This window comes from Bombyx mandarina, chromosome 19 (assembly GCF_030267445.1).
Source record: "Bombyx mandarina strain Sakado chromosome 19, ASM3026744v2".
Lineage (NCBI taxonomy): Eukaryota > Metazoa > Arthropoda > Insecta > Lepidoptera > Bombycidae > Bombyx > Bombyx mandarina.
Window position 1 is genome coordinate 8,026,286 of NC_143225.1, and position 22,544 is coordinate 8,048,829.

The following is a 22,544-nucleotide window of genomic DNA, read 5'->3' on the forward strand; positions in this document are numbered from 1 at the left end:
ATTCAAATTATATTAAAATTTGTATTGTTACTATAATTTACGTATTCTATAATGTCAGAACTCAAATTAAAACTCCTAACAAGTCAGCGTGAATATGTTTTTAAGGACATACAAATACTTTATAACTTATCACAACAAATTGCATCAGATTCGTCAAAATTATCTCAATTCAATGTTCGATACAAACGTCTAGATGTTTTACGGCAAGAATATTTAGATCTAACTAATCAAATAAATGCGTTAAAACTTGAAATTAATCCTAAAGACAAAATCGATATGCAAGTTGTTAAGGCATTTGACGACATTTATTACGCGATATCGGAAGCGTCTAATGCCGACCCCGGCAACGCCGGCGCACCCGCGTCGCATTACGTCTCACCCAAGCCGTTTGGTCAGCAAGTACGTTTACCAAAAATTAATTTAATCAAGTTTGATGGTAGAATTGAGCAATGGCGGACTTTTTATGATACATTTACATCGCTTGTACACGAGAATGAAAATATTACAGCAATTGAGAAATTTCATTATTTAATATCGTGTCTATCGGGTGCTGCTTTATCGATTGCCAAAGGGGTACCTGTTACATCTGATAATTATCAAATAGTTTTCGACGCACTAGTGGGTCGATTTGAAAATAAAAGGTTATTAGCTACATCTTATTTAGACAAAATTATACAATTTCAGCAATTGAAAAGTTCTAACATTAATGATTTATTGACATTAAATAATTTATTATATGAAAGTGTCAATGCCCTCAAGGCAATAAACATTCCCAATCTTGGTGAATTTATATTATTCTATTTGGCATCCCGTACTTTAGACAGTGACACTCTTAAAAGATTTGAATCACAGTTACAGGAAAATTCAAATAACCTACCTACTATAAACGACTTACTAACTTTTTTACAAAACTATGTTAAATTACTAGAGGTTAGTGAACCAAGCTCGTCATCTGTTGTACGTATACAACAAACTAATAAACAACTCACAAATTATAAGAGTGCACCTCGCAATGAATGTTTTTCTAAAAAACCTTATTTGAAATCAACATCATTGCCCGTTAATTCAAATATATCTTCAAGTGTCAACACCGGCGCACCGTGTAGCTGTTGTGAACAACAACATAATCTATATAAGTGTCCTAAATTTCAAGCTTTAGGCATACAAGACCGGCTTAATTTAGTGACATCAAAATCTTTATGTAAAAACTGTTTACGCCAAAATCATAACATTAACAAATGTTATTCAAAATTAAATTGTTCTACTTGCGGACAACGACATCATACGCTTCTCCATGAGGTCAATACAGCTGTGAGTGGCATGGTCACAGTTGACGTACGCCCGGACGAGATCACGCGTAATCCCACCTTCGAGTCTAGCACTGCAGCCTCCACTAATGCGTATGTGGGCTACAGTCGCTCGGTGGTTCTTTTGGGTACTTGTGTAGTTCGCGTTCGTCATCTTCGCAGTACTAATCAATCATTTCTTGTACGTGCGTTGATTGATAGTGGTGCTCAAGATTGTTTCATTACCAAGTCATGTTGTCAACGTTTGGGCTTACCATTACGTCGCTGTCCATTAACCGTAGTTGGTCTAGGTCAAAATGCTGTACATCACGTGACTGGAGTTACTTCAGGCACTGTACTTTCTCGTACTTCAGAAAATCCTCATTTCAACATTAATCCTATCGTAGTAAATACTATAACGAGTAAAATGCCTGCTACAAACTTACCTAGTAATCTTCGTGAATCTTTTAAACATCTGGTCCTCGCTGATGAGAATTTTGATAAACCATCAAATGTAGATTTACTACTCGGCGCAGAACTGTTCCATAGTATTTATGACGGTCAACGCGTTCAGCCCAGTCATGATCTACCGGTAGCTTTACACAGCGTATTTGGTTGGGTCATTACCGGTAAAATTGATACAAACCATTTACCTCCGCCAACAATATCTTCTCTCTTAGCATCCACACGTTCTCTGGACGAGGGACTCAAGCGATTCTGGGAGATCGAAGAACCTCCAAATCAGGTTATTTTAAACCCTGAAGATATTAAATGTGAACAAATGTACTCAAATCTAACGTATCGTAATCCCGACGGCAAATATGTTGTACCTATGCTTCTCAAAGAACCTATCAGTCAACTAGGCGATTCTTTCAACCAATCTTTCTCTCGGCTCGTTAACCTAGAACGACGCCTTGATCGAAACTTAGAGTTGAAAAAAGAGTACACCGCCTTTATGCGCGAATACAAGTTGTTAGGGCATATGGAGCTTAGCGGTGACTCGAATAAAATCGGGCAGTATATAATTCCTCATCATTGTGTCATTCGCCCGGAAAGTACAACGACTAAACTTAGGGTTGTATTCAATGCTAGCGCCAAAACTACCAATGGCAAATCTCTTAACGATCTTGTATATACTGGTCCAAAACTTCAAAACGATATAGGAGATATACTTACAAAATTTCGGTTGCATGCTGTTGTTTTTACTGCCGACATCAGTAAGATGTATCGAAACATCGAACTCAGGCCAGAAGACCGAAGATGGCAGCATATACTTTGGCGCGATTCTCCTTCTGATCCTGTAACTGAGTATGAGCTGAAAACGGTAACCTACGGGGTTACGAGTTCCCCTTATCTGGCAATACGTACTCTGCATCAATTAGCCTCTGACTACGAAAAAGAGTGGCCCTTAGCTGCTGCTAGTCTTCGTCATGATACTTTCATGGATGACATCACCGTTGGTGCTACATGTATTGAAACTGCACTGAAACATAGAGAAGAGTTAATACAAATGTTAGCGCGTGCTAAGTTCGAATTACGTAAATGGAGTAGCAACTCACCCGAATTCCTCACCCAGATACCAACGGAACATTGTCAAGTTCCAAAAACATTTTGTGATGAAAAACAAAAACAAAGTATCAAGATTCTTGGAGTCCAATGGGATCCAGCTGATGATAACTTCACTTATGCTTTATCAGAACTCGCTCCAGGGAATACAAAACGTGCTATTCTATCAAACGTCGCCAGAATTTATGATCCACTCGGATGGTTGGCCCCAATGGTTCTAATAGCTAAGCTTACCTTACAAGAACTATGGCGCCTTCAGCTTGACTGGGATGAAACTGTACCGTCAGATATGTTGTCTCAGTGGCATCTATTTACATCTGAGTTTCACTATCTGAAGGATATTAAAATTCCTCGACTAATTGTACTTCCTCATTCAAAATCATACGAACTTGTAGGTTTTTGTGATGGATCTACCAAGGCTTATGGTTGTTCTGTGTACTTACGTATCACTACCGACACTGAAATTACATCTCACTTGCTTATTGCAAAATCTAAAGTAGCTCCATTAAAAGTTCTTACTGTCAACCGATTGGAGCTATGTAGTGCTGTATTACTAGCAAAAATATTGAAGCATATTAGTAATTTACTAAATGAAACTCAAACCTCAAACATAACAATTTCAAAGATATGGGCATTCACTGATAGCTCGACTGTACTATCATGGCTGCAAACAGCACCTCATCGTCTTAAAACTTTCGTTGCACACCGTGTCGTGAAGCTGTTAGATAATTTGTCTGTCGAAAATTGGTATCATGTGCCAACGTATGATAATCCAGCAGATTACTGCAGTCGTGGTCTTACCTGCTCTCAGCTTGTGGCTTGTTCCACTTGGTGGACAGGACCCAAATGGATAATCTCGAATTCTTCTACATGGCCGGTGTCTGAAAAATTACCTTATTTAAAGGAATTAGCCGAAGTAAAATCCAGCTTCTTGTGCCATGTTCTTTTGGAATCTTCTAACAATAGTATTCTAACTCAGTTAATTGAGAAGTACTCTTCATTGTTGAGGCTACAACGCATCTTTGCCTGGTGTCGACGTTTTATTGCAAACGCAACTCGTCCGCCAGAAAAACGTATCAAATCTTTTTTAACTTTTACAGAACTAGAAGACTCTCTCTTTACCATTGTAAAACATGTTCAATCTCTTACATTCGCTAGCGAAATTAGTGCCATTAAAAGTGGAAAATCTTGTTCTCGCACTATAATAAAGTTAGCGCCAATTCTAGATCAACGGGGTCTGTTACGAGTGGGGGGACGATTAAAAAATGCAAACTTGCCACAATCAGCTATAAATCCGTTATTGTTGCCAAAAACCTCCCATTTTTCTCTGATTATTATTGATTATTACCATCGTTTATTTCTACACTGTGGACCTCGTGCGTTACAATCTTTAATTCAAAGAAAATTTTGGATCCTAGGTATTCGTAATCTTATTAGATCGCGGCTTTCAAAATGCGTCACCTGTTTCAAAGTAAATCCTATACCCCTTCAACCTGTAATGGGTGATCTTCCCTCTATCCGAGTTCAAGCAGCTCGTTGCTTTCAAAATATAGGTGTCGACTTTGCAGGACCTTTTATCGTGAAAGAAAGTCGCAGACGAAATGCCAAAACATATAAAACTTATGCCTGTATATTTGTCTGTCTAGCGGTTAAGGCAATTCACATTGAATTGGTAACTGAGCTCTCCACCTCGGCCTTTATTGCTGCTCTAGATAGGTTTGTATCCCGTCGTGGTTTATGTAGTACTATTATTTCGGACTGTGGTTCGAATTTCGTGGGTGCTAAACGCTATCTTAGCGAGATGCATCAATTAATGCTAAGTAAGAATCTTGAAGTTGAGTCTATTTTGATAAACCGAGGAATCCAATGGAAACTAAACCCTCCAACCGGAAGTCATTTTGGAGGTATATTTGAAAGTGGGGTAAAATCGATGAAGTATCACCTGAAACGGGTAATCGGAAGTCAAATATTAACCTTTGAAGAGCTAACAACAATTCTTACCAAAATCGAAGCTATTCTCAATTCACGACCATTAATTTCGGTATCTTCTGACCCTAACGAGGTAGACGTATTGACACCTGGGCATTTCTTGACAGGGAGCCCTCTAGTGAGCTTACCCGAGCCTCTCCTTGCTGATATACAAATGTCAGTTCGTTCTAGATGGCAGATGTTACAAAAGCTAACTCAACGTTTTTGGCGTGTCTGGCATTTGGATTATCTTCATACATTACAGCAACGCGCTAAATGGTTTAAACAACACGGTAACGTTAAGCTGGGAGATATAGTTATGATCGTGGATCAAAACCTTCCACCGTTGGAATGGCGTATCGGCAGAATTAGCATAATTCATCCCGGTTCTGATGGCGTAGTACGGGTTGTCACTGTCCAAACAGCTCACGGTCTGCTGCGCCGACCAGTTACAAAGTTGTGTCCTTTGCCAATTCACGAAAACTTGTAACCTTTATAATTTACTTTATACTATTATCTAATTTAATATAATAGTTTATTTATTCACATAATTATTATTTTTATCTTAATTATTACTTTATTCTTACCATATTATTATCTCTAATTCACTAGGTACCTTAGTTACCACAGCTTATTATCTTATTAAAATCTTTTGAAATCCTCCAATGATTTCAAGTGGGGGGAAATGTTGGGACTTCCTTTTCCTTATTCCTTCCTCAATCCCCTATCCACGCCATCTGTTGACACTACAAGAAAAACTATGCGCGTATGAAAATGGCGCGAAGTGTGTAAAAAAAAAAAAAAACTATAACACGGTGCCGGTGCAAAAACAATAAAATTGTGATTTGTTGATCAATCAGCACATATAACTCTCGCCAGTGAGAAAATATAATAGTGCATCAACGAAATACAGAGTGAGTCCTAAAACTTATCCTTTTTCCAGTCCCAAACATCTAAATTCAAAACAGACGATTATATTCAAATCAATCTGTATTGACATATCAATAACATTTTCTTGTCCAAATGCACAGATTGCCACCTTTGATAATAGACGACTCATTTGTCTACAATGCGTCCGCGTATTGTTTGTCAAATTGAGTTGTAATTTTGTCCTCATTAAAGCTCGTTAAAGTACACTTACGTATTTTTATTGTAGTTTGTGTCAGGTTTTAATTCTGTTCACACACACTTAGTCTTAAATTCGGTGCTGTTCAATGAATCCGCTTTAAACAGCATCAGCTGAGCCACCTCCTTACCCATTTGTGAAGTGAAACTTCTTTAGGCGCGTTGAGAGTAAAATTTAACTCGCAACAGATCGTTACGGCTAGAGAGAAAAGATACAATTTAGGAAGAGCGAGAGTGAGAAAAGAGACAGAGCGTCTCTCGCGAACCACTCGACCGTAGAAAAAGGGAAAGGACAAGTGAGCTAGGTCGTTTCTCTTATACACAGCATTCCTTATTACAAGATAAATTTGATTTAAGGATGAAAAATAAAGAAAACCACAATACTACACACCGCAAAAGAAGTTTCACTTCTTTCACGTGCACCAAATTGCACACACACCATTTCTTATTTATTCATTTACCTGCAATACTCTAAATTTGTATGAAAGGCAATAAATGGTTTATTATTATTATTTCGTAGGTGGCGCCCGGGTCATTTCTTTATATGAGTATTTTTATAATTTTAGCGATAGTCCTGAAGTTTTTGATGTTGAGAGAAACTTCTCTTTTTTTCCTATCTATGCTGATGGCCTTGAGAGGCCATTTTTGCTTCTCCTTGACGTGTAGGTGAACTCATAGGCCTCAAACCGGAGTGTTACTAACGCTGACCCTGGCAAAAGCAGTCCTTCGCAGAATCTACCATCGAATCGGAAACGCGACCCACTGAGAAGATCCGGCGAGAAACTCAGTGGGCTGTGTCTATGGGAAGCTTCTCTAGTTATGCGTCAATGGAATACAATGTGTGTAATGTGTGCGCGCAATGTATTTGTAGGGTATGGACCACGTGTCCGCCAAGAACGTGGTGCATCGGGATTTGGCGACGCGGAACATTCTAGTGGTGAACAAATATCACGTTAAGATATCCGACTTCGGTTTGGCCAGAATCATTCCTAAAGAAGAAAACACGTACAGACTTAAGACTGAAAGACTGTTACCAATTAACTGGTGAGTTCGTATGAATATAATTATGCTTTACATAATTAATTCGTATATAGTCATATTCATGGTTGTTTTATTCAATTCATTCGTGCCATTATAAATCTTATGGTGCACTCAGTAAAACGTTTTTTTTGTCTTATTCTCGATTTTGTAGTTTCAGTTTGTAGTCAGTTCAGCTGTCGGTAGGCAGCGGCTTGGCTCTGCCCCTGGCATTGCTGAAGTCCATGGGCGACGGTAACCACTCACCATCAGGTGGGCCGTATGCCCGTCTGCCTACAAGGCAATAAAAAAAAAAGTTTACCTAGTTCATTATATTATCATTATTTACAAGGTAGACTTTTTGGCGGGAACGCGAGGATTGAAGTTGTGTGATTTGTTTTATTTTGTCTATTTAGTGTTTCTTCGGGTTTAAATGTGTAATAATGGTGGTTTATTAACTGTTTAATATCTGTGAAAGTGCACGAATGTGGGAAAATGAAACAAAGCCGTTCGACGTAACTTCTCGGGATCCTCCAAAAAGTCAATTGAAAAAATCTCAATAAACGACCACCATTTTACTGAGATTATATTTCATCCCATATCATCTCATTTCATTTAATTTAATTTCATCCCAGTTGATTAATGTCTCAAATTCTTCATTTCACTCCATTTCATAATTTTTCATAAAAATACCCATATCATAATTATCATCTCATCTCATTTCAATTCATTTCATGCCATGCTATGTTTCATATTAAATTAATCAGCTTCATTTCATTTCATAATATCATATTTCATAAAAAAAATCTATAAAAGACTAGGCTGTATGGTGTGATACCTTTGCCTTTCCATTTGGAAAAATAAAACTACAACAACTTTACAAGGTAATAATATTCTGTCAATATTAATACCGCGCGCAGTACCATTCTGCGTGGAAATAGGAAATCGGATAAAAATCAACGGTGTTCGCATTGTGATATCTTAGGGGCTTCAGTAATTATTAAACATCAGATAAGCTGATAACTCATTTATTAACAACCAAAAATTTTTTTATTCCATTATTAAATATTATTATGTCCTGTAATTATTATTATTGCTCGTAGAACAGATCGCTGTTGGGGTTAAAAAAAGTTCTCGAGTGGCGACCGCGTATCGGGGGTTGCGGGAATACCCTAGATCGGTTGTGTTGTCTATGAGCCTATGTCCGGCTGTGGACGTCTTTGAGATGAAATATATGTAGATAGATGTATTTTAAGTTTCTGGAATATTCCAGGTACGCACCCGAGTCGGCCGTCGAGCCGTGGCACTTCTCGACCAAAAGCGACGTGTGGTCGTACGGTGTAACCGCCTGGGAAATATTTACACGTGCCAGACAAGAAGTTCCTAAGTTCGACGTAGATCGGCCGAGAGAAAGAGCGTCGTGGTGAGGAATCATGTTATGACTTTTACATACATGGGTTTTTTTTATTGCTTAGATGAGTGGACGAGCTCACAGTCCACCGGGCGTTAAGTGGTTACTGGAGCCCATAGACATCTAAAACGTAAATGCGCCACCCATCTTGAGATATAAGTTCTATCAGTATAGTTACAACGGCTACCACGCCTTTTAAACCGAAACGCGTTACTGCTTCACGGCAGAAATAGGCAGGGCGGTGGTACCTACCCGCGCGGACTCACAAGAGGTCCTACCACCAGTAATTGCGCAAGTTATAATTTTGGGGGTTTGATTTTTATTACACGATGTTATTCTTTCACCATGGAAGTTAATTGTGAACATTTGTTAAGTACATATTTCATTAGTAAGTACTGTTGCATCGCTCGATACGTATGCACCGGACGTCTTATCCTTTAGGCCACGACGACTTCAAATATTGTATATACGTGCGTATATTGTCCTTTGTTTTGCGGCGTTGTAATGGTTTTTGGCGCTTACTTAATACTAGTGGTCGCCCAGTAGTCGAAATTCGACTATAATTAATTTAAATTATAAGTTTAAACATTATTAGGGGTCCATTGTCAAATACTATCATAGACCGCGATAATAACAAATTTCGCCAAGGCTAAACTATAGATTAATAATATTAAAGACAAACAATATTAATCAATTCTCAATTTGACCACAGACTTTAACAATAAACTAAAGGTATATGCGTATGTGTGTCAACTACATGGTAGGGTGTGTAATGGTTTTTTTTCTTGATTTAAAGTATTTTTATGCACAATTTGAAAAAAAAATTGTATTCTGTACTCTTTCTCTACATAAACTTTAAGTGTGGAAAAATTCATAATCCTCCGCCCGCGCAATTTTCGTAAAAAGGGTTACAAAGTTTTTGCTTCACGTATTAATATATATAGATATTTGAGTACGACTGTGTATAACTTAATAACGACAATATAAACAAATTTCTCCAACAAATTATTGCCAATGACATAAACGAGATAGCTATAGTATAAGTTATAATCAATAGTATGTGAGCCCGGTGTCAAGGAATTCAGTTACGATTCGATGTTTCCTAAAGACATTTCGGAGTTCTTTGGGTTTTTTTTTAATTCATAGTGTTCTGACACACGTGAATTTGGGTCATTAAAGTGAAACTTTTGATTGATTCATCACGTCATATTTATTTTGAGGTGAACATTTCTTAAGTGACGTTGTGATTTGAAACTAGATGCGATAAAAATAAATACAAACGCAAGAGAATAAATACTTTTGTAACTTTCACTTACTGTACATGTACGTCTTTATCATCGCATAGCATTATATCTTGTTGTTTTTTACTTTAAATGAGTCGACTAGTATCAAAGCCGGCAATGTGACTTTTGGACAATTATTGGTAAATCAGAAAAACGAATTATTGACTTTGTATTCCATTGGCAGTCACAAAACTCTTCTGAACGACATCTTAGATAAATAACAGGTTAAGTATTAACCTTTATTTAATGCAGGTTTTGAACCGTATTCTTTGAAGGAGACGATTATATTCAAATCAATCTGTATTGACATATCAATAACATTTTTTTGTCCAAATGCACAGATTGCCACCTTTGATAATAGACGACTCAAATATACTAATAATTTTGTTTTATTTTTCAGTTTTCAAATACCCGAAGAATGTCCCTCTGAGATATTCAGGTACCTCATGAAGGAGTGTTGGGCTCTCGATCCGAATTTACGGCCAAGGTTTATTGACCTAATACACACGTGCAAGAGATTCATAGCGGAATACCAGTAATATTCGTATTTTGGATGGTAGTGCAAAATGAATAATGAAGAGTTAAAATACGGTCAGAAATTTGATTAAATCAATGAACAAATGAGTCGTCTATTATCAAAGGTGGCAATCTGTGCATTTGAACAAAAAAAATTTTATTGATATGACAATACAGATTGATTTGAATATAATCGTCTCCTTCAAAGAATACGGTTCAAAACCTGCATTAAATAAAGGTTAATAGTTAACCTGTTATTTATCTAAGATGTCGTTCAGAAGAGTTTTGTGACTGCCAATGGAATACAAAGTCAATAATTCGTTTTTCTGATTTACCAATCATTGTCCAAAAGTCAGATTGCCGGCTTTGATAATAGTCGACTCAAATATGAAGCATCAAGGTATTGTCTTTGAACGTAATACCTGTTTAGTCCTGTTAGTTCCTCTTGTGATGTAAAGATGGCGCTTTAATTTTAAAAACCCTGACAAATCCTTTTTGGATGAAATTTAGATGACAATGCATTTAATGAATACGTAAGAGACAGGTTTAATACATAATACCTCATTATTAACGAATCTAATATTTATGGTTTAAATATTATTGTATATATAAATATTTTTTCAATTTTTTTAACGTTCTTCTTTACCTTGATAATTGTTGTTTGAAATATCAATGATATAATAAATTAAATAATCTACACATCTTATACAGTTTAGAACTTGAAGATTGGTTTTCAAAAAGATTTCTAAAGGTTATTTATGTTTACTGTTTATTCTATTCTATTATGTTCTAAATTCACCTGGCGTATCGAACGATCCAAAACTCAGCGTAGCAAAAAGCATGTTTTAAAAACTATCAAATTTCAAAATAAATTTTGACTTAGTAATAAGACTTTTGAAATGACATCTACAGTTTTAACTGGTTTGAATCACTTAAATATTTGTATATCACATTTGAACAATGATCTTATTAACTGTCAATTACCAGTTATGAGCTTTAGACAAAACTAGTTTTAAGAGTCTAATTAGCACGTGTGGTCTTCGATCATAGGTGAATGTATTTGTGTCGGCATGCAAAGTTAAATTAATTATTTTCTACGTAATAATTATTTGCACAAACTATCCGATTTGATTTTTTTTATTTGTTTGTGGTTCCTTGAAGCATTTGCCTTTAGCGTATAAATGAGATATGTTTTGTAATTTTTTTATTTTATTTTATTATTACTCATATTTTTGCCGAAATGTTTTATTTATGGTCTTATTTTAGAACTTATTATTATTATTTTAGTTTTGTGCAATCAATTTAATTATAGTTTTAATTTTTATTGTCATTTTTTTACCGATATACGTTTTATTGTTTATATGTTTTTATTTTATTTTAAATAAGCGACGGTTAAACTTGCCGATATCATAGTTCGATACGTTTCGAAGTCAATTTTAGTTTAAGGAAAATACTTAAGAAAATATTCTTGTGAGCTGTTTGACTATTCATAGGTATCTAACGAGAAAAGTGTGTCGCTAGAGAACAAAATGATCAATTTATATTAAATCGGTTCTGCCTCGCATTCAATTTTCATGTATAATTCTAAAACGATATGCATATTTTGGATTAAATAAAAAACCTATATCATTCTTCGGTCCATAAGCCATTTTCCCGGAAATGAAACCTCCGCGTCGTAATAATACGATCGAAAAAAAACATCGAATTGGAAGAAGAATTAAATGCAACTACATAACAGAAATATTAAAGTAAATTTATAAGAAGGTCAGATGTAAATTTTACATTTGTGTGCGTGTACTTTTGTACTATTAGTAGTACTCATAAAACATGTGGAATCCGTAAATGTAACTTGAAGTTCTCTTGACACTATTGAATTTTTGTTCTAACATGAAATATGGAACGGGACTTTCCCTTATATTTGCAAATTTCCGCGCAGACTTTTCAAAATAGAGCAGAACACGGTGACGTCATCTGGGGCCAAAATAAACAGGCTTAAGCATACACACGCACAATGGCTAGATGAAAAACGAATGTTTGAATTATTAGATTTTTTGTAAAATCTTTAGAGACAAATAATAATTGAATAAAGTTTTTTAATTTAATTAGCGTTATTAACTTTAGATCTTTTTGTTTCTTGGCGTCCGATTGTCTTTTGAAACTCTAAAGCTCATCGTTATGTACTGTAGGAAAAAAAGTGACTTTAATTTCATAGAATGGTTAATCCCATTGTTGGACTATAGAACCAAAGATGTTATGAATATTAAACAATTACGTAAAGAATAAAACAAACAGCTTTTAAAATTATAAGATTAAATGTAATTGCATTATAATTATATTTATATCAATTATATGCGATTTACTTTTGCGACAAATATTTTAGACTTTTAAAAGTTTTTTTTAAGGAATAGTGTTATTGTCTATGGTCGTGTGATTGTTTCATAGATGTTTGAAATTATATTTTTTTTATTTGTTATTTGTATTTTAAAGTGATAGAAACATGGGTGATGTGATTAAGACTGTATGCGTTTGAGGGTGCTACAAGTGTAAGTGGGCCTTAGTAGAAATGTGGGACGGAAATGATTTGGTTAGAATTAAAAAATTTTGTCCTAAGAATGTTATATAACCTCGTTTAAAAGTTTGTGATTTGGTTAAGCATCGACTTTGCTGAATGCTTGGTAAACTTAAAGTAAAAAGTACGCGAAGGACTTGGTATTTTGGTTGATGATTAGCAAATGCTTAAAACGAATGTATGAATCTTCGCAAGGAAACTTTTTTTTACAGCTACAAAATGTAACAGAATCATATACACGAGAAGATTTTGTCCAATATTATTAACTTGTGTAACTAAAAACCGTCCTTAAAATTAAGTGATGTTATATCGGTTGACCTGGCCCTAATAGATTTTTTAGCGATGGAAAAACATGTTTCACCTTTTATTCATATTCGATTGCAAGTATTTCGGCTATTTGTATAGAAGGGATAAAAAAAGATTTCGTAAAAAGGCTATTAATTTGGAATATTGATTTATTTGAAAATACGTATTTGTAATTTGAATACAACGAATTTTTAATATCGGATATTTAAATAAAATCATATTAAAAAAGGGATGAGATTAAAATTAAGCTATATGTAGGTCGTAATGTTGCCTATTTCTCTAAATATATATTTACTGTGTTTCAAGAAATTATAATAATTAATTAATATCCAACGTTTGGAATTTGAAATGTTTATGAATGTTGTAAAATAGGCTTGTTGTTAATCTAGTAACTATTATAAATGAGTTTTGATAGAATAATAAGCACAACGCTTACACATTAAGTTTGTTATAAATTTCACTTAAATTTTTTTAATTGTAATCAAAATACGTCAATAAACTGACAGTCAATTAATTCTTGTGTATTCTGTAAGTGTACATTTAGGTTATTAATTTTAATATATTGATTGCACCAATGCAAAATACGATACGAAGTTTTGGAGACTGAATCAATGCAGTTTTGTAAACGTAATGTTGATCAAATGTTTTTACGTACACATGTGTAAATTCGTAAATGTTATCAATTTTTGCAATAAAATATTTTAATGAATTTTAAGTACAGTCAAAACCGTTTACTGCGACATCGTTTAGAACAACATGCCGGTTATAACAACCTAGAACAAAGGTCCCGGCTGAATGCCATATGACCGCCTTATTAAAAACATTGCTTTATACGACATTGCTTATAACGACATACCTCATAAAACGACCACATTTAACTAATATTTCGGAGAATTAGATCTGTTAGAACGACCGGCTAAGCTGTATTGTAAAAAATTTGAATAGGTATCCACATTTGTCTTCAATGGCTATTAAAATCAGGAAAAAAAACAATAGGATTTAGTTTAGTGTAGGGTCTTTTCTAATTCTTAGAAACAAAACACGTGCATACAGTAGAGTCAAAGACCGCTTCTTCATATCTCTTCAGTTAGTTTATTACTTATTTATACACAAAACGCACCAAAACTTTGTGGAGTTATTCGTGAAACTTTCAAAATGTCGCAAAGAAAAATAAAACAAATTAATATTGAAGAAAAATCGCGTATTATGTAAATATGTTTTTCCAATAATTCCCTATCGATTTGTTTGTACTTGCACGATACACATTAAACATCACCGGTTGTTACGACTATCGGTTTTTACGACTGAATTTGAGCAGTCCCTTCGATGTCGTTATAACAGATTTTGACTGTATATAGTTATACTTACTTGAATTTTTATTATTAAAATAATGTTCAAAATTTAAATGTAAATCAAATTCATGTTCTGTGTCCTGAAAATGTCAATGGTGGTAGGACCTCTTGGGAGTCCGCACGGGTAGGTACCACCACCCCGCCTATTTCCGCCGTGAAGCAGTAATGCGTTTCGGTTCGTAGGGTGGGGTAGCCGTTGTAACTATACTGAGAGCTTAGAACTTATATCGAGGTGGGTGGCGCATTTACGTTGTAGATGTCTATGGGCTCCAGTAACCACTTAACACCAGGTGGGCTGTGAGCTCGTCCATCCATCTAAGCAATAAAAAAAAACTGGATTAAAACTGTCAATTAATGCTACGTCATCACGTGAGATCGATTTGCACAAAGGGGGTTTAGTATAACAAAATTATTGACATAAACTTTTTAATTATACGTTATTATTTTTACTTTGACCACTGTTGACGTAAAATATGAATAATCATTTTAAAATTGGGACAAACAAATTGAAATTTTGGAAATGTGAAAGATATATTTTTTGTATTTTTAATAGATTTTTTTTTAATGCAAATGTTATATCATATGAACAATAATAAACTATACAATAAATCCGAAACTGATAGCTTAAAAAAATCTAATTTGGAATGGTGTATAAATTAATTGTGATTAATTTTAAGTGAATTTGTTTTGTATTGAAGACTAGGTGCGTGGTTTTGGAAAATGTAAAACGGATTGGATCGTTTCATACTCATTTAAAGTCATGGAAATATTCATTTCATAGAAAACACAATTATGCTATTGTATAACGTATTTATAAAACAATAAGGTTAATTTTTTTTTTAAATATCAACGAGCAAATTTTTTTGAGAATATTTTGATCTTAAGTCTTAACAGTTAATCATACTTAATTTAAAAAAAAAACGTTAAAGGTTTTTATTTCATGTCAGACAGACAGAGAGGGTACTGTTTTGTAAAATGATATCAATGTTCAAGATAGAATTCGTTTTACATTATTCAAAGCTTGACGTTTGTCCTTGTTATTATTGCCATGAAATTTTAAAATAAAGTAATTGATACGTACATATTTATTTTTTATTTATTTAAAGAACAGAACATCTACTAACCCTGATACCCCTGATTCCAAGCTTAAACTATTGACTTATTACTTAAAAGAAGTTGAACATGAATTTGGATTTTATAATTAGCGGTCGCCGCAGTAGAGAGTATGAGTTTCTTAAAGATTTCTCAGGATGCCATAAAAATAAAAATGAAATGCGGTCGTACCAACATAGTGAAGTTGTCGTGGCCTAACGGATAAGACGTCCGGTGCATTCGTGTTGAGCGATGCACCGGTGTTCGAATCTCAGGCGGGTATCAATTTTTCTAATGAAATACGTACTTAACAATTGTTCACGATTGACTTCCATGGTGAAGGAATAACATCGTGTAATAAAAATGAAACCCGAAAAATTATAATTTGCGTAATTACTGGTGGTAGGACCTCTTGTGAGTCCGCACGGGTGGGTACCACCACCCTGCCTATTTCTGCCGTGAAGCAGTAATGCGTTTCGGTTTGAAGGGTGGAGCAGCCGTTGTAACTATACTCGAGACCTTAGAACTTATATCTCAAGGTGGGTGGCGCATTTACGTTGTGGATGTCTATGGGCTCCAGTAACCACTTAACACCAGGTGGGCTGTGAGCTCGTCTACCTATCTAAGCAATAAAAAATAAACTAAAAATAATCTAAAAATCATACACATACAACAAAGAAAATAACTATATAAAACAATAACTTATCCAGATTAACAAAATTTGGATATTATAGTCACAAATTATTGAGGGTAATTGTATGATGGTGATGATGAAATATTACAGTAATTAAATGGTGATAGGTATCTTTAAACTATGGTGATTCAGAAGTATAGGATCCTGGGGTACATCGAGGATACTCCAGCTTTTTAGCATGAGATGTGTTAGGTACAGAGTCAGGTTCCGGGACGTTACGGGACGGTCCACGGAGCGTATTCCAACAAATAAATAAAGTCGGGATGACGGGACCATTGGAACCCGATATCACAAATCGGGCACTAATAATTAACGTGAATGGTTATGTACCATTCGTATATAGCTAATTATTTACGTGTGGACTCAATCTTTACTTCAACCGTTTAGCACGGCTTCTGAATGACTGGCAACTACAGGAATCCACGGAATCTAAAAAAATTAAAATAGTCTTTCGGTTATTAATTAGAATATAAAACGGTCATCGCTTTTTCGAGTTAGTACGATGATAGTATTACGGTTATACGATAGACGTTCCGAGAATCTCTTAATACTCGTATGAAGGCAAGTTGAATTAACCGTATGCAGTTTTATAAACTAAGGACCCTCACCTTTTTTTTCTTTTTCCTGCCTAAGCTGATAGCCTTGAGAGGCTGTTTCAGCGTAACCTTAACTAGTAGGTGAGCTCACGGGGCTCAAACCGGAGTGATGCTAACACTGACCCTAGCAAGAGCAGTGCTTCGCAGAATCTACCACCGGATCGGAGACGCGACCCACTGAGAAGATCCGGCGAGAAACTCAGTGGGCTGTATCTATGGGTTAAATCGCTCGTCTAGCCCTTCGTCGCAAGCGACGGGTTCGACGAGGACGGTGACCGGTGCTTGTGGTACCTAAAAGCACCGTTAATGGATCGGGAGGATCCGTAATGACGTGTAGACTGGCTACAACGGTAGCACGCGTTTTTATACAAGCGGGGACAAAATATGTTAAGATGCAGTCCGTACCTGAACGCGGGCCGCTAGAATCACTACAGTGCAGTGCACGCCGATTCACGGGTCGCTTTAAAATTGTGCATCATTTATTAATGTGTTACAGCATAACCTGAATCGACATCCAGATCCAAGTGAGGGAACTCTTCAATGATTAGCAGGGCAGAAATGTATACGTATTCAATTAGGATACAGTTAAGCCCTCCTATAACATGGTAGATACGTTCCTACAAAGTCCCGTGTAGTGCAAAACCATTTTATGAGACTAGAAGCCAGTACAAAAAGAGTATATTTTTTTCTGAATGAAACATTGCAACTATACCTGTATGTATTTTTCTATCTATTAAACATATAAGAAATAAGCAGCAAAATTTCGGTTATTCCCATATATGTATTGTGTGTTCATAGAGCATCATGTAATTATCTAAATATTAATTTTAAACAAAAATCTTGTTATTGTGTTGTAGAAATACCGTTTTCATAAAAGGGTATTGGAGATATATTTTTTTCGGCTGTTTGGTAAAGTACCGTGCTGTAGGAGGGCTGTAATTCATTTTAAGCATCACTATCACGAATTTTTTTTAAATGTATACTTGTATACACTATGAATTTATTAGATTTGAAATTAACATTTTGGCTAACTTTAACCTTAAACTTCTTATTAATTACAAGGCTGAGTTAGAAAAAAGGCGACGAAAGATGATTATACGATAGGAAGGGTAGAACGATTTTGTGGCCTTCTTGGCATTAAGCAATCTCTACAATCATGCTATCTCTTACTGCAGACAGATTATGCGTATGTAGAAGTATAATGACTTGAGGAGGCGGGCGTGAGGTGTCGGTTATCTGATCGAGCTGGATTTTTTATTGCCTTTATAGACTGACAGTCTATCTGACGGTGAATGGTGACCGTCGCTCACGGACTTCCTATTCAAGCCACTTCCTACAGCTGAAGATCTTCACACTTAATTTGAAAATATGAATATCGTAGCACTCTGAAAACCAAGGAGCTTCTGGTGTATGGTTTCGGAACTGTGAACCCTTCTGCTCATTTTAGTTGTTTTTTTATTTTATTTTGACACTACTGTAAAGCCGCCACCGTCCGCTGTGACTATTAATACATGAACGATATAATATCCAGTAATTCTTTAAAATTATTCACGCGTTATCTATCGTAGTTGGTACAGTACTACAAAATTTTCTCTGAAGTAGGTAGGTACCTACTAATAGTAGGTAACCTTACAAAGTTTTAAGTCAATCGATAGGATAGGCGACATCCATACAAAGGTGATGAACAAACAAACACATAAATATTTTATCTTCGACTATACTAGAATAGAAGTAATATGTTGTATGTAGTGTTTGCGATTAATTAATTTTAATTACGAATATTCCTTTTGTATTTACTATTTACTTTTGTGTTTACGTAAACAATGATGATTATAAATTTGAATGACGAAAACGAAAGTAATGAAACATACCTTAAGAAAGTCTACAGTTTTTTTTATTATTATTTATATAATTAAAAGTTCCATTATGAAATACCAATTAAATATTGTGAATTTATGTGCATATACCTCCTACCTACTGGAGCCTCTGGGTCTGCGGAGGGACTTCGGTTCCCTCTGTATTTTGTACCGTATGTTCCATGGGAAGTGCTCTGAGGAATTGTTCGAGATGATACCGTCATCTTGTTTTTACCATCGCACCGCCCGCCACCGGAGTAGAGTTCATCCATACTACCTGGAGCCACTGCGGTCACCCACAGTGCGTTTCCAGAGGTCTTTTTGCCACGTACCATCCGGCTATGGAATGAGCTCCCCTCCACGGTATTTCCCGAGCGCTATGACAAGTCCTTCTTCAAACGAGGCTTGTGGAGAGTATTAAGCGGTAGGCAGCGGCTTGGCTCTGCCCCTGGCATTGCTGAAGTCCATGGGCGACGGTAACCACTCACCATCAGGTGGGCCGTATGCTCGTCTGCCTACAAGGGCAATAAAAAAAATATCGATTCAACGTCTGCCTAGATCATTAATAAAACTTTGTAGAAATTTTGGAAGCCTTCGATTAATTATCCGGTATTGTGTAGGCCGGATGCGGTTTAACTGACATCATGGGCTGTGGAATAGACATCGGTGTCCGTAATCGATCAATTGGTGTCAACTCACCGCGTTAAGTGAATTTACGTTGATGAGTCCGCAATTGCACTCGCTTGAATGACGTTCGGCTTGCACGTAATTTCTCAAGAGAGGCGTAAAGCGTGATACGATTAAAATTGAATTTTAAAGTTAATGTACCTAGTTGTCTAATTGTTTTTTTTAACAAATCCTATCCCTTTTTACGAAAAGTGCGCGGACGGAGGAGTATGAAATTTTCTACACTTATAGAGAATATAGATAAGAAGTGCACAATGCTAATTTTTTTTTTAAATAATGCATAAAAGATACATTTAATCAATAAAGAAAACATTACACAACTGCATACCATGTATTTGACGCACATACGCATGCATACTATTTATTGTCAAACTTTTGATCTTGACGTCTGTTGTCAAATTGAGAATAGATTAAATATTGTTTGTCTTTATTAATTTTTTTTTTAAAAGTAGCCTTGGCGAAATTTGTGATCATAGAACTATAAAATTACTATCATAATAGTGTACAAACTTACAATTCCAATTAATTATAGTTGAATTTCGACTACCGGGAGACTACTAGTACTTATTCATTTCAATCGTTTACTTAAGGAGCCTACGGCCTTATTAATAATAGCGATGTAAAGGTGTTATTTAAAATACATCGCAAAATATCTTTTGAATCAACGTTAACTTTTAGCAAGAACGCAAAGTGAATATTTCTTTATTATATTAATTTCGTTAATCTATTTAATAATGAAATTTGAACTGAGTAATTCTTAATTAAGTAATATAACTACTAGTAGATTTTGAATATATTTCCTGGATCTCGCAAACGGTTCTAACGATTACGATAAAGGTTTGTGTATTAATAAGAATTGTTTTATTTAGTAATTTAAGGAAGTTTATTAATATTACTTCTACATAAAAGGAATTTTTACCGAAAACTGTAAAGTGTTTAACATTTTTATTATTATTTTTAAAACGCCATCTCGTAAATCTCTGAGGTATTGGCATTGTTGCTTTTGGATATCAGAATACCAAATTTATATGATTAGATCAGAAAAAAAACAATAACGATACTTACTTTTTTTTATCTCTGTTAGCCTAAGGGATGGAACCGATGGAGGCTGACAGTCGACAAGCTAAAATGGAGTCACGATCCTCAGCAATGAGGGAGCGATGGAGAAGAAGAAGAAGAAGAAGCCTAAGGGATTATTCTAGTTATGCCCGGACGGGTAGGTAGGTCACGTCCTTACGGATCCATCAGATCCAATAACCTTTGCATTAGACGTCTCTAGCTCTAAAACTAGGAGCAGGCCACAAATCATAGAAACACATATGATCTGTGGAGCAGGCTTAGGGACCCCGGTAACCATACTCGTCGAACTCGACAAAGAGGTCGACGTGCAACTTAACCCATGCATCAGCTCGCTGAGTTTCTCGCCGGATCTTCTCAGCGGGTCGTGATTCCGATCCGGTAGTAGATTCATTCGCGAAGAAATTGCTCTTGAGTTGTTAGGTCTCCTTCGGAGGTGCTCGGGCAGTTGATAGCAAATCTCGCCCCTCCTGGCTGAGCATTTGCTAGCCCACCTGTCTTGGTGAAACTGGAAAGGAATTCGGGCCACCAGTAATCTTTCAATCATAAAAAAGGGTAGGTAGTTGAAGCTTACCATATAAGAAGTCGTCGTGTCCTAAAAGGTAAGAAGCCCGGTGCATTTGTTCTCGAACAATGCGAATGTGTTGGTGTATTATGCGTTAATTATTATTCCTTTATTCCGAATAGATTTTCAATTTAATCGGCTCTATTCATAGTTAGTGTATACGACACACAACTTTTGTAGGTATTTCGATTACAATCCATAAGAATTATATATCTGGTTAGTGAAAATAATGCACGCCTATGAAATATGTATGCCCATTATGTAACGATATTAATAATTCAATAAAATTGGTAAAGATTAGAATTGTTACCCAAACAAATTGATTTGATATTTAAATGTCCTAAAACGTGTGGTAAACATTGTAAATATAGTGTAAAAATATTCAGAATAACAATGTGATTCATTCTTTTACACTAAATTGAAAACGACAAAAGCGCGAGTGAAGCAATTTCTCTTTTTTTGCAAAAAAAAAACTCACTTTACTTATTCTTGCTTTAAATGTATCATGACCGTTTAATCAAAATGGTTAAAACACTTCAAAATCATACACCACGATCTTCTTTATTCTCTTCCGAAATTTTCCTAGATTGACATATAGTAGATATTCATTACAGTCCTTATGATAAAATGCTTTCGATTATCACATCAATGCGAAGCCATCACAAATATAATCACAAATGTTTGAGTTAATATAACGATATTAATTTATTAAGTAGATTTAGTTTCAAACGGAAACAGATATTTTTATAACAGTCGATTTAAAGTTGACTAAACATGTCATTACGGATCCTCCCGATCCATTAAGAGTGCTTTTAGGTACTACAAGCACCGGTCACCGTCCTCGTCAAACCCGGCGCTTGCGACGAAGGGCTCGACTAGCGAATTAACCCATAGACACAGCCCACTGAGTTTCTCGCCGGATCTTCTCAGTGGGTCGCGGTCCGGATCCGGTGGTAGATTCTGCGAAGCACTGCTCTTGCCAGGGTCAGTGTTAACAACACTCCCAGTTTGAGCCCCGAGAGCTCACCTAGATGTTAGGGCGAAGCTGAAATAGCTAACAGCATAGGAATTTTGCGAAGCACTGCTCTTGTTAGGGTCAGTGTTAGCAACACTCCGGTTTGAACCCCGTGAACTCACCTACATGTTAGGGCGAAGCTGAAATAGCCTTTCAAGGCTATCAGCATAGGTATGCAAAAAAAGTTGACTAATGCTGGATTCCTCTACTACTATACTCTATTAAAAACTTTAAAGTATGATGATTGAATAAAATTTTAATAGAAAGAGGCACTGAAAATAGTTAGAACTATCTTATTGCCCATGACGGACGGTAGTTAATTCAGGTGGATTGCAGGGTCGTCTGCCTTCTACGACAATGAAAGGTTTAATCACATATCGAGGTGTGAAAGGTTATTTGGTTTAAGTGACATTTGGCTTAATACGCGACTTTTATCTCTGGAATTAAAGGTCCGTTTTATTTGGTACTAGCGACCCGCCCTCGCTTCGCTTCGGAAACTGTAATTTATTATTGATTTCTCCACTATTTAATGGATGTTTATTATACATATAAACCTTCCTCTT

The 22,544-nt window shown here is 35.7% G+C and overlaps 1 protein-coding gene across 2 annotated transcripts in view; it reads left to right on the top strand.

Moving 5' to 3' along the window:
• The window catches only part of hop (tyrosine-protein kinase hopscotch), a 35,241-nt gene extending 25,018 nt beyond the window's left edge, over positions 1–10,223 (top strand). For both annotated transcript variants that reach the window (XM_028176599.2, XM_028176605.2), the window contains 3 exons: positions 6,817–6,989; positions 8,236–8,385; positions 10,057–10,223. In XM_028176599.2, coding sequence (XP_028032400.2) covers positions 6,817–6,989; positions 8,236–8,385; positions 10,057–10,195 — 462 coding nt within the window. In that variant the 3' untranslated portion in view covers positions 10,196–10,223. The remainder of the gene's footprint in view (positions 1–6,816; positions 6,990–8,235; positions 8,386–10,056) is intronic.
• The last annotated feature ends 12,321 nt before the right edge of the window (positions 10,224–22,544 follow it).